General features: G+C 43.0%; 1 protein-coding gene across 1 annotated transcript in view; it reads right to left on the bottom strand.

Moving 5' to 3' along the window:
• The window catches only part of SASH1 (SAM and SH3 domain containing 1), a 347,119-nt gene extending 343,810 nt beyond the window's left edge, over positions 1-3,309 (bottom strand). The window contains exon 1 of the mRNA XM_027972535.2: positions 3,132-3,309. Coding sequence (XP_027828336.1) covers positions 3,132-3,176 — 45 coding nt within the window. The 5' untranslated portion in view covers positions 3,177-3,309. The remainder of the gene's footprint in view (positions 1-3,131) is intronic.
• Between the last annotated feature and the right edge of the window lie 10,789 nt (positions 3,310-14,098).

Raw genomic sequence — 14,098 nt, 5'->3', positions numbered from 1 at the left:
GTGCGTGTGCGTGTGCGTGTGTGTGTGTGTGCGTGTGTGCGTGTGTGTGTGCGTGTGTGTGCGCCGCATAGTCCATCCATCCTTGCTGAAGATGGCCCGTAGAACTGCTGTGCTAAGTTGTGCTCAGGGCAAGGACCCGGTCTACCAGCTGTCCCTGAACAGCATACAACCTTGGGGACCTGGAGCTGCACAGACAAGCTCCTAAATCTGAATTTGCAGGGGCTGCTATTATCCTCCTTGAGAGAAGCCTTTTCTGTTTATATCCAGCGAGGTAGAGAATTTCTAAGTGACAAAGGCAGCCTGCAAGAAAAAACTCGTGAAAAAAAAAACAAACCTCAAACATACCAAGAACAAAGAGCAATGAGGGAATTATCCATGGAGGAATAGTTCTGGACCTTCAGGCTGAGAAGGTTGGGAGCCAATGTCCAACATCATGGAAGAAATCACCAGCTTCTGATGGCAGAGGCTTCTATTTCTCACTCTCACACTGCTCAACACTCAGAGAGCGCCAAGCCCATCATTACGTCTCTTCGTCCCATCGTTACGTCTCACTATCAATGCAACTAAGATAACACCCTGCTGACCAGAGACGTTGAGCACCTTAATTATGATAGGAAGACACTGTGAAAATGCACCAAGCGCTCCAAACTCCATTTCTGTTGATGCACAGAGGCCTCCAAGCAGCCACTGGATCACCATGAGGTTAAGTCCCTCCTTCCCTGTCCCTGGCTGCCTGAATTGGCAGGTATTTCACCTATGGCACAGCCTGAAAGGAAGGAGAGACTGGTGAGCGGCTGCCAGCAACCTAAGGCAGTCTCGGGGGCCGCTGGCCTGGCGGTAAGTGGCCACCCACTTGCCAAGGGAACTGGTGACAACATGCAGTGGCCAAGACGGAGCCAGGGGCTGAAAAACTTCCAAAAGAGGAGAGAATTTTCAAAATGGGAGTTTGCGTGATCAAGGTTGAACAGAACAATAGGTGAGCATGCGTGATAGGTGTTTTCTGCACAGTTCCGATATTCTCTCATGTGACTGACTGCATCTTTCCTGGGAACCTCCTTGGGTAAGGGACTGGGGTGTCTGAGAGTGGAGGACCAATACTTGCATCTCGCCCCTTTCTGTATTTCCTGAGATCCAGCCTTTGTCCGGGCCCATCGGGCTGTCCCAAGACCCTGGAACCCATCAGAGCCTGCTGCTCCCTCAGCTCCTAGCCCCATGGAGCAGAGAGATCCCTTCCTGCCCTGAGAACATGCAGGAAAAAGCCTTTAAAACTTTTTTTTAGCTTGTCAAAATGAGCTCCTAATAAAAACTAAGGCATTTAAAATATTACAAGAGCATAGAAATAGTTCAGTCTCCAGAATACAACTGATATGCTTTGCTAAGTGAATGACTTGGATAAACAGAGGTGGATGTCTCAAAAGCTTGACTATTGATCTGAAAATTGTGCCTTTTTAGCTATGTCTGGGAACAAGATAGTAATTTTTACCTTCCTTTCTCCAAAAATATACAACATGGCTTGCCAGCTGAGATACAGCATGAAAACCCAAGACGCCAGCACAATGAGCATTCTTTAATGGACAGTAGTGTTACTGAAAAAGCAATGTTTTAATTTGTTCTTGGAGTCAACTTTATGTCATAAAAGAAGGTAAGACAGGGCATGCTGACAGGAAAAGGACAGGTGGGTCACGCTGCTGCCACCAGGACAGAATTTGTTATTCCAATCTTAAAAATCCCCTATTTTTCAAAAACAGACTCACAGACTTAGAGAACGAACTTACGGTTGCCAAGGGGGAAGATGGGAAAGGGATAGTTAGGGAGTTTGTGATTTACATGTACACACTACGGTATTTAAAATGGATAACCAACAAGGTCCTACTGGATAGCGCAAGGAAGTCTGCTCAATGTTATGTGGCAGCCTGGAAGGGAGGGGAGTTTGGGGGAGAATACATACAAATATTTATATATTACTGAGTCCCTTCACTGTCCATATGCTGTCCATCACCACATTGTCAATTGGCTATATGCCAATATAAAATAAAAAGTTTTTTAAAATCCCCATTTTTGCAACAGAATCTTCTATTTCCAATGAAGTTCAAATTCATATAGAGAAGAAAACTGAAAGAAAGTGAAGTCGCTCAGTCGTGTCTGACTCTTTGCAACCCCATGGAGCCTGCCAGGCTCCTCTGTCCATGGGATTTTCCAGGCAAGAGTATTGGAGTGGGTTGCCATTTCCTTCTCCAGGGGATCTTCCCGCTCCAGAGATTGAACCTGGGTCTACTCGCATTATAGGCAGACTCTTTACTATCTGAGCCACCAGGGAAGATCTCATTAGAAAAGATAAAACCCAATAAAATGTTATACCACGGAGCAAGCAGAGAGATATACTAACTGAGAAAGCACAGTGCTGGGAGTTAGGGTCTAGGATCTTGTAGCCCGACTCTGAGTTCTCCAAGTAGGGGAACTTCACTTTACTCAACTATAAAATAAGATGGTCAGTCAAGGTCCCCAAGGCCTGAGAACCTGTGTCATTCTGTGAAGCTTTCAGAACTTGACCAATTCATTTGAAGTCAACTCAGTAGTTCTCAGTGACATAAAAGGCAATAGAAAGTCTGAATACTCCCAGTTCAGAAATTATAAAAATTAGCTTCAGACATTAGTATGCTCCTTTACCATGCTCTTCTGATTATAGTATATATATTATGATCATTATATATACACACACATACATGTGTATTTATATAATCCTACATGAGGTATATTTAAAGAAAATCAAAAGAAATCATCCAAATCAGAGTTCCAAGAAACGGTTCATCTGTGTTAAAAGCCTAGTTTGATGTTACAATTCCTTTCTGTCAGCGAGTTGTGTTGCTTCAATAAGGTCATGTCTTGCATGCCCACAAGCTCTTCAGTATGGTTCATCAATAAAATTAGAAACATTTACACCCAAACAGTTCATCCAAAGTCATTTATCACTAATACCATTTGGTATGTAGAAGGCATGTTTCACTTTAAAATAATGAGCAAGGCTCCAGTCCTTTGATTATAAATTCCCCTTTCATCTTAATTTTATGAAAAGCCACAAGGAAAATGCCCAGCGTGATACCCTTGATATTTAAATACTTAGTTCCACTTACCATTAGTCTGCTCCAAAACTCAGCCTCCCTTGCAAAATGCTCCATATTGAAGGGATAAATTTCGTGTTCTGCCTTGTCAAACGTGTCACTTGGACTGCTCCAGTGACTGAGCACAGGGAAACAAACATTTCAGCTGAGCTGCCTTCATAATATTGACGGTTTGTCTTCTCTCCTCGCTGGAAGTCTTGAGAGAAATGGAATTTACATATGTTGGGATGAGATGGGTGCGGACATTTCTCATAATTATGATTCAAAATCGAGTTATGTTGCATTCAGGGAGATAATAATATAATTCAAAGAAGAAAAGTATCCCCTAGCATTACTGCCACTTAAGACAGGACAACTCCTATTGCCTTGTGCCAATGTACCACACCCAGTCTCTGTGCCAAGAACAACCTACAGTGGGTGGTGTCAGCTTCTTCTTGCATTTTTTTTTCAAGGCAGACTCTAGTGACTATAAACCTTTCAGCTCACTTGAAGGTGTGCACAGTGACACAAGATTAGACATCTGGAACGCAAGTATAAGGTTGTAAGGTCAGAGAGAAAACTTTGACAATCTTATGGGTGAAATTAACCAGAGTCGACTACTCATGATTCACTCTGTGTGTGCTCTATTAGAACAGGTAAAGTATGATTTTTAAACAACCATGTAAAGATGTAAGTGCATATAATAGTCTCACATTTTTTTCTTAGGAGAGATTGGAGAAGAAAGAACTTCCTTAAAACGTCCCAGAGACTTGGGTCAGTGGCTGTCATCATAGGCATGACCAGGACATGAGACATTCCCATTTTCATCAGTTCTGACTATTCTAATGGTCATTCAAAAGAAGCCACGTGTAAAGAGAGAGGTTTACCACCTCCTACCCATCATTTTTGCTAGCTGAAAAAAGAAGGAAAAGAAAAGTCTAGACAAAGCTTGATGGCAGAGACCTGAAAGAACTGAAGTTCTTTCTTTCTGGGGTCGTTTGACCTTTACATGTTCAATGAGCATTTTCTGGACATTTACATCTAATGAAGTTGTCAAAGCTTCTGATGAAAAGCAGGACGAAAGTGCAAAAACTGCATGCCTTTTGATAAACCTTCCCTTGAGTGTTCTAACAACACGTCCTTCCTTTGCAGTTTCTAATTACACAGGACTTAATGAGCAGTGGCCCTTTACAGTAAACCAGACTGTGGTCAACCACTGAGCTTTACTTCCAAAGCCTGGGGTGGGAAATCAGAAGCCAACATCCTGCTGTTCTGACATGAAACGAACTACTTTGACAGTTATTCTCTTGCAGGAAGACTTTCCCCTCCTCATTTTAATATGGGTAGGGCTTTCTAAAACACTTCATTTTTATAAGAGTTTTACCCTACAGGCAGTTATTTATCTCTGGTACATTTTCTCCATTTCTTTGTGCCCCAAATTAGTTTCAACTTTGTCAGATTAACTGCTTAAATATTAAAAAAAAATATTGACAAACCAAGGGACCTGGGGAAATGGAAAGTTGGTCAAAGAAGAGCTACTTTGCAAGAGAAGAAAGATGATTTTGTTGGAGAAATATCTAAAACTACTTGTGTATTTTTCTCCCCCTGGAAGCCCTGAGGAGGGCTACACTTAGGGTGACTATTCCATGAATGCGTTTTGCGGGTCCTGCCTCACAACTCAGTCCTCTTAACTGCTGGTGTTTGTGGCCAGGGTGAGTCATCTGAACACTGAGCAACTTTTCCGAACATGTGAAGCAACTCTGGCAGAGAGGTTTTCTTTGCAGCTGGTGAAATCTGATGCTCATTTCACTGAGCATGGGTATATGTACTTTTGTAAAATAGATACACTTGTGAAAAACTATACACAAACCCACGATTCTCAATTAAGTCATATTTTTTTAAAAACGCAAGGGCATCTAGATACTTAAGGGTATCCAAGGCACATCCCCACATAAGAGGGAAAACAACTTTTGCTTTAAAACCATCTGCCACATGAATGTTTTACTAGTGTGGGGTTTTATATAGGGCATTATCTTAAATTGAGCAGCACTAGTTCAGCCTGCTTGGCCTGTGACCAACCCAGCTAATGTCACTGGAACACAAAACTGACTCTACAGGCCTGTTTCGGTCATCTTTTTCACAGAGTGGTTATGAGAGCTTTCTTGAGTATGTGAGTTTTATTCATCTCCAAGCAATTCACAAGAAAAAGAGGATGCAAAGTTGGTTTACATTGTCCAACAAATTAAACTAACATAAAGGGCGATCTGTAAAGGATGAACCAGGGTGCCTTGAAAATGTGCCTTCAACCCTTCTACTCTGTTGCACAAATCCAGTGAGTGGAGGACCAAAGCTTCCTTCTCTTGTGAAAGGTTCATGCCACTTTGTCTTGAAGAATTGTCAGTCTCACCCATGGAGTGCAATGCTGTGCTGAGTGCTACCACACACTTCTAACCAAGTTTGGAGGTTTGAATTTAGGATGATTTCTCTCTCTCTCACTCACTGTATCCTTTCTGTTCCCCTCTCTGACTCTATGCCTCGTCTCCTTACCGTGGCAGAAGCCAGACCCAGCGGCAGGATTTCCTGGCTTTGGTTTTTGAAGAGTCTGACTCCCAAAGAGAAGATTGCATCTGAAGGAAGGGGCAGAACGTCTTTGAGAAACAAGTCTGGGAATAGAGACAGGTTCCAAGGTCCCAGGGAAGGGTGAGTCCCTGGCCTTGCCCTGGGGAAGCAGAGTGCTCCAGGGAGAAAGAGGGTGTGTCTATGGAGGAGGGCAGGCTTTTCCTGGTGACGGTAAAGAATCCACCTGCCAATGCCAGAGACTTGGGTTTGATCCCTGGTTCAGTAGGATCCCCTGGAGAAGGCTACCCACTCCAGGAGCCTTGCCTGGAAAATCCCATGGACAGAGGAGGCTGGTGAGCCATGTCCATGGAGTCTCACATGACTGAGCAACGGACACTTTCACGGAGCAGAAACTATAGGACTCACAGCTGCTACAAAGATCCTCATGACTCGGGGGGGCATGGGAGCAGTCCTTCCAGGGAGTGCTGGGGGCCTGGGTGGAGGGGTGTCAGTGAGACCATGACAGACCCCCCCCACCAAGGCCGCTCGCCATTCTGGGCATCATGGACTCCTTCGCAAATCTGGTGAAGTCCTGGGAAGGAGAGGAAAGCCCAACAAAGGCAAACATGAGATGCATCTGGGGACTCAAAGTTGCTTTAAAGGAAATATCGGGTTGGTCAAAAAGGTGGTTCAGGTTTTTCCACATGCTCTTAGGGAAAAAAATCTGGATTTTTTGGCTAGCCTAATACAGGTCACACTTCGTCCTCACTTGAGTTTGATGACAAGGATTTGTATCAACTACTCATTCTGATGCCAAGCACTGTGGTGAGACCTTGGAAAGTCTGCCATTTTTCCTCTATAGGCAGATGGAGTCATATCTCTAGGGTCACAACTAGAGAACTAGATAAACCCGTGTGCAATGTTGCTCCTGGATTCAAGGTCATCTGCAAGCCTATGCTCCTTGGGAATCACCTTGACCCTCACCGTTGACCTCTAGGGTGGGAAGTTTCCTGCTGTTGTTTCCTGGCTCTGCAGAGGTAAGAGGCACAGGATGAAACAACAGATGGGGAAATTTCTCAATTAGAAGTGGTTCTTGTGTTCACTGTGATTTGAGCTTTTGGACTACAGAAGACAGAAAGCACATCTTGACCAGATAAAATTCTATGACAGAGAAAAAGATCCATTTAGGATCAGTTGTCCAAGGCCCCCTAAGATATACTGGCACACTCACCCCATAATTCGATCTAGCCTCTCTCTTCCAATGTTAAGTACGGCAGTTCCTGAAATTTATTGTACATACTGCCTACGTCTGTTACCAAATGGTTTCTGGGACCATTGACAGATGCAATTAAAAAATAAAATTTTTTTAAAAAAAGCTCTGCTACATAGGTTGGAACCTATCTGACACTGTAAAATAAGACATTCCTCAGTCTTTCCCGAATGACCCATTTGTTGCTCAGTCGCTAAGTCATGTCTGACTCTTTGTAACCCCATGAACCGTAGCACTCCAGGCTTCCCTGTCCTTCACCATCTCCCAGAGTTTGCTCAGACTCGTGTCCATTGAGTCCATGATTCCATCCAACCATCTCATCATAAACTGCCCCCTTCTCCTCTTGCCAGAATCAGGGTCTTTTCCAAAGAATTGGCTCTTCACATCTCGTGGCCAGAGTATTGAAACTTCAGTTTCAGTATCAGTCCTTTCAGTGAATACTCAGGATGGACTGGTTGGATCTCCTTGCAGTCCAAGGGGCTCTCAAGAGTCTTCTCCAGCACCACAGTTTGAAAGCATCAGCTCTTCGGTGCTCAGCCTTCCTTATGGTCCAACTCTCAAAGTGTGAATAAACATGCCAAATCTTTAGGTGAACACCAAAAGCTGATAGAAGATGTGAACCCCCCATCTAGGATGCACACACGCAGACTAGGGGGTGCCTTCTGCATCCTCAGAAGGAAGGTGTGCAGAGCCCAAGGACAGGAGAGGAGGGTTCATGAATGGCCTAGGTTGGGGTGGATAATAAACTGTGTGGTGAGACTGTGTCTTTATTTTAATTGGCTGTTTCTGCAAACAGCATAAAGGCATGGCAACTGTCCCGTTGCTGTGACTGGCTGCATCTTGTCCGGCATCAAGCTGCCCCTGGGGCACTACAGGGTCCTCTAGGCATGGAAAGCTGCTTCATTTTCTTGTGTCTGTCATTAGGAGATGGTGAGAGAGGCCAGGAAACGGCAAGCAGTAGGAGGTGAGACTCTTTACCCACTGAGCAAACAGAGGGAAATCACAGGCAGAGGCTGGAAGGAAGAGTGCAGGGGTGTTTACAGCCTCGTGTGGGCACGGGCCATGAAGGGTCCCTGAAGGGAAAGGAGAGGAATGCTTATGTGCCATGCACATTTCTTGCTTCCTCTATAGTCTAAAGATTGATTTAGACCTAGCAAGCCTAGCAGGAGTGTGTGAATCTTGTTTGGACACAAATCCACACATCAGGTCCAATTTCGAGTGCATTTAAGGCAACCCTGCAAGCTCTAATCTAATCTCAGGATCAGAGTGAACTACCAGCCTGGGAATAGCAAGTGCTTGAAGAGTTCCTTGCTATAGCTGGGAAGAGGGGAAAAGACGGAAAGATGTTGAACTCCATTTCCTGTACATGCATGTCACATGCCTAGAATTTCATAGATGTTTGCATTTCATCACCTTTAGAACCCTGGGAGGTAGACATTATTATTAATACCTGTGTTTTGCTGAAGAGGAAACCGAGGTTCACAGACTTGCCTGGATTCCTTATGGGATTCCCCATTCACTCAGCAGTTAGCAGTTGTTGTAATAGTGAAATTAGTGGAAATGTTTGAAGTGGCAGTCGTGAAGACTGCAACCTCAATATGTGCGAGGAGTTTCACATAATTATTTCACTTAATTGCCCAAAAACCAAGCAAGGTCTCATTCCAACTTTGCAAATGAAGAGTCTCAGGATGTTTGGGGGGCACAATTTTGAGAGCATTAGCCCGCTGTGGCCCCCTTTGCCTGGCAAAGCAATCAAGTTATCCTTGCGAAAATTTAGTTTCCTACCAGGGATTGAAGCTGTGCCCTCAGCACGGAGACGACCATTGGACTGCCAGGGAATTTCCTCTCAGAATGTTTTAATACCATGACCTTGGTCATTCAGATAGTGAGTCAGGATTTAAACCCAGGATGATTTACTTCAAAGTTCATTGTATCATGTCACTTTTTTCTCTTAAAGTTGTAAATAACCACATAGTTTTCATAAAGAGAAGGCAAAAAAAAAAAAATTAAACAGAGAATACCTGAGAGGGCCTTGGATAAAAAGTTGGTAAAAGTTGCTGTGTGCTAGAACCACAAAGATACAGAAAAGGCCTACCTTTATGTTACAAAGTCAATTATTTTACATAAACATGAAAACTACGCTATGGTTAAATGGTGATTGGCCATAGCTGAAAGCTAGAAAAGAATAAATATTTATACCATCTGCCTGGTGTTTCTTTGCTTATTAATTCAAATTTCTTTATAGCTTGTTCTCAACTATATCTCATTGTTTAAAATATAAAAGTTAGTGATAGATTCATTTAAAAAATTGGAAAAGGTATCACTCTCAGTTAGCCATGCCTAGACAATGTGAGTGCCAGGACATGAGGTCCTGGGTACCACGGCCTATCTAAGGCAGTCTACCATAGATGGTAAGCCAGAATACATTTCTCGAACTCTACAAGCCAGATCTACATGGGGTGGATGGTGGCTTCTGACAGACACAGCAGCCCTGAGCTCACCTCCCGGGCCACTCCTGCCAGGGGCATGCCAGGGCCCATCTCTGGTTGGTCACAGTCTTTGGGCATAGCTGTTTGCTACCCTGTTTTCTCCTCTCATTTCTTCCCTTGGAAGAAAAAAAAAGTGAAAGTAATCATAAAGTAAGTCACCTTCTGCTTAGAAACATTTTTTTGTTGTTGTTCCCAGTGATCTCAAAATATTTCTCTGGAATCATATCTCCCCATATGAAACATCAAGCAAGATGCAATATTTTGCATGTTCTGACAGGATCTACATTTCTTGGCAATAGTTGCTTAGTAGATTAACACCAAATTTATGATCCTTCTTAGCAATTATACAGAATTCTAGAGTACAACTGGGTCTCATCTTGTGTTGCCACAATTCTCTTGGTTTCACATCTGCACGAACCCTCTTTCTTATGGGCAAAGATAGGACTTTAAATCTCCAATTCCTCCTAATGCTTGACAACATAGATATCCTGTGTTTCATAGCAACTTCTCATAGCACTGGCTTTCCAGGTGGCTCACTGGTAGAGAACCTGCCTGCCAAGGCAGGAGACCTAGGATATACAGGTTTGATCCTTGGGTTGGAAAGATCGCCTGGAGCAGGAAATGGCAACCCACTCCAGTATTCTTGCCTGGGAAATTCCATGGACAGAGGAGCCTGATGGGCTACGTCCAAGAGGGTCACAGAGAGTTGGACATGACTGAGCACGCATGCTCTCATAGCAAATTTAAAGCAAAAGAATAGTCCGTTGGTTTCATCCCGGTACCCAGTGTATTTTCCTAGGCCGTCACTTCAAGTGTCAACATATTGGAACTACAATGACATTGTTTACCACCTGGCTAAATTTATACCAAAATCAGACTTTAATATGTGCCAAAGGAATTTTGACATATACTTTCTGTCCTCTGAGCTCCACTGATTCTTGTTTGGCTCTTCACTGTTTAATTTGCACTAAAGTACCACACACACATATGAAGCACATATTGCAAAGAAAATTAAGGTGGAGTGTGGAGTTAAACCATAAAAAACAGAATCCTAAAAATTGATCAGCTTGTCACTGCCAAAGGTCATTTTCTAGGTGGAATATCCTGCTTTTATCAGATATTAGTGTTCATTATTGGAAAGTTCTAATTATTAGTACATATTTCTTAAATATGTTTATTTAAAACCAACACCTGGAAATATTCAAGAGAAGACATGGTTGTTTCTTGGTAGTTAGAAGTCAAGCTAAATAAATTTTTTTTAAAAAAGAGATTCCCCTGGTGGTCCAGTGGTTAAGAATCTGCCTTGAAATATAGGGGATATGGGTTTGATCCCTGGTTGGGGAACTAAGATCCAACGTGCCAAGGAGCAAGTATGAAGGCGTGCTACAATTACCGAAGTTCACGTTGTAAGTAGAGAGTCCATGCACTGCAACAAAAGATCTTGCATGATGCAAAGAAGACTCAAAACAGCCAAATAAACATATAAATATTAAAAAAAAAAAAGCCAAGCAAGCCAGTTAGACGATGTGCAATCTCCAACTTTGGTGAGCTCAGTTTAGGAAATTCAGCCATTTTTTGCGAAACCATTAGTTTGTGGGTGTTAACTGTGATCCATGTCTCTTTCCCATATGAGATGAAAGGGGCAATTTAAAAGGACATGCTAAGTCCAGTTCTCTCTGGAGGCAAGAGAAAGAAGGGAATGGCTTATGGAGACTGGGCCTGTAATGCCTTTATAAGACCATCTAAGACCACACCGGAGCCCTGTGATTATGGAGCAAATGCTATTTTCAGTTGCTCCCTCTGCCTCCAGCGGAAGGCTGGGGGCTGCTTGAAATTATCTGAGCTGCTGCAGCCACCTGACAAGGGAGGGGACAGGAATTCCTAAGCCTGCTTGTCAACAGCATACTACCAGTTCTGACCCTTAATAATTTATTCTCCCTTGAGGCAACATCACCATCTTCTTTCAAACTCAGTGACCAACATCTACCAAGCTTATCCTATGTTTCCTCAACAGCGATCCCCCCAATTTAGAGGACACCAAAAAATTCAATTACATCTTTTCTCCAACACTAGAAAAAAATGTTAAAGGTAAGCCATTTCTATGCACTGAGCCTAAGATACCTCTATATTGTTATCCTAGAAAACTAAAGTTTTGAGTAATCTGAATGTTGAAGAGTTTCTGTTCTTCTAAGCATAATCTGAGCAGAGTGATAAAGTTCTAAGGTTTAAGGATTCATTTTGGTTGAAAAACACAAGTGTTATATTAAAATGTTGGCTGTGCCCTTACTTTCTGAAATTGTTAAAAAACAAGGATACCAAATTGAATTAGTTATATACGACAGAAACAACCTGATGTGTAGTAACTGAGCCATTTCTACTATGCACACAATATTTATGAAGGGAAACTGAATAGATTTCCCTTACAGGAGTACACATATGGAGTCATATCTGAGAATAAAAAGAGAAAATACAGATGATGTTCATAGGCTATATTTTTCTTCTGGACCATCTAACTATGCAACTACAGATGTTTAAAATTAGCTTAAGTGATTATGTGTAACTCAATTTTTTTAATAAGCATCACTATGGACCTGGTCAGGTGGTCCTTTGATTTTCAAAATAAAGATTTCTATGATAAATGTCAATTCTTTGTCAGCCAGAAGATGACTGACAGTGAAACACTTGGTGAATGCTTTCAGTTCTTTAAATCATGTACTACGCCAAAGCCTCTGACTGTGGATCACAATAAACTGGAAAACTCTGAAAGAGATGCGCATACCAGACCACTTGACCTGCCTCTTTGAGAAACCTGTATGCAGGTCAGGAAGCAAAAGTTAGAACTAGACATGGAACAACAGACTGGTTCCAAATAGGAAAAGGAGTACGTCAAGGCTGTATATTGTCACCCTGTTTATTTAACTTTTATGCAGAGTACATCATGAGAAACGCTGGACTGGAAGAAACACAAGCTGGAATCAAGATTGCCGGGAGAAATCTCAATAACCTCAGATATGCAGATGACACCACCCTTATGGCAGAAAGTGAAGAGGAACTAAAAGCCTCTTGATGAAAGTGAAAGAGGAGAGTGAAAAAGTTGGCTTAAAGCTCAACATTCAGAAAACAAAGATCTGGTCCCATCACTTCATGGGAAATAGATGGGGAAACAGTGGAAACAGTGTCAGACTTTATTTTTTGGGGCTCCAAAATCACTGCAGATGGTGATTGCAGCCATGAAATTAAAAGATGCTTACTCCTTGGAAGAAAAGTTATGACCAACCTAGACAGCATATTAAAAAGCAGAGACATGACTTTGCCAACAAAGGTCCATCTAGTCAAGGCTATGGTTTTTCCAGTGGTCATGTATGGATGTGAGAGTTGGACTATAAAGAAAGCTGAGCGCCAAAGAACTGATGCTTTTGAACTGTGGTATTGGAGAAGGTTCTTGAGAGTCCCTTGGACTGTAAGGAGATCCAACCAGTCCATCCTAAAGGAGATCAGCCCTGGGTGTTCATTGGAAGGACTGATGTTGAAGCTGAAACTCCAATACTTTGGCCACTTTATCTGAAGAGCTGATTCATTTGAAAAGACCCTGATGCTGGGAAAGATTGAGGGCAGGAGGAAAAGGGGACGCCAGAGGATAAGATGGTTGGATGGCATCATCGACTCGATGTACATGGGTTTGGGTGGACTCCGGGAGTTGGTGTTGGCAGGGAGGCCTGGTATGCTGCAGTTCATGGGGTCGCAAAGAGTCAGACATGATTAAGCGACTGAACTGAACTGAATGAATAGTTTCCAGCCAATAGAGCCAAGCATAAAGGCTTTCTAGCAGGGAACTAGTTCCCAAAGAATTTGCACAAATGGTTCCTGCCTTTTCTGCGTGGGCACGTCAGCCAGCTCTCCTACCATCTATGTTACAGCAGGGCCCTGATCCTTCCTACCACACAGACTCATCAAGATATTTCTCTAGCAGAAGAAGGGAGATCAGTTTGAGTTGTGCCCATGGCCACCAACTTCTTGCACACCAAGCAGTCTTTCTAGATCAGTAACGTGGAATGTGGACAAACAGCTTCCTAATCAGGCACATGGCCTCCTAGCCTCCGCTGGCCTCCCCCTTCATGGGAGACCGTAGGTGGAGCTAACTTGGCTCTAACAGCACCCATAGGGCACGTGCCCTTCATTGTCTAAGGCAGAAAGATGCCTCAGGCATTTGGACGTTTATTTCACGAGGCACCAGCACAGCGCAATTTATATAGAAATGCAATTTCACACAGAGGAGAAAAAAAGGACATATTTGTAATTGATGGTGGGGACGGGAAAGTCCGTGTTCCCATTCTTCACGGTCGGTGCGAGGAGATGAATACAGGATAAGTGGCACCGAAGGGGCATTCATAGCAGATTGGTTTTCCTGACTTACAGAACCTCCCCAAATAATTTAGTAATGAAGACCTCTTCTGTGAACTGTCAACTTTATTTATCTGTTCTACCTCCATTCTGAATCAGAGTCATTTATATACTCTTTGTGGAGGAGTCCCATTCAACTGAGAATACAGCACGCTGTACGGATTTATGGAAGGAGGTGTCCTTTAAAAGCAGCTAAGATGACAGTCTTTTTCACATAGAATGAGATGCACAAAAATAACTTTTTGAATTATTTCAGGGATAGGCGTACTCTGTTTTTGCCT

This window comes from Ovis aries, chromosome 8 (assembly GCF_016772045.2).
Source record: "Ovis aries strain OAR_USU_Benz2616 breed Rambouillet chromosome 8, ARS-UI_Ramb_v3.0, whole genome shotgun sequence".
Classification (NCBI taxonomy): domain Eukaryota; kingdom Metazoa; phylum Chordata; class Mammalia; order Artiodactyla; family Bovidae; genus Ovis; species Ovis aries.
The sequence above is the reverse complement of the archived record's forward strand: the minus strand, read 5'-3'. Positions and strand labels throughout refer to the sequence as shown.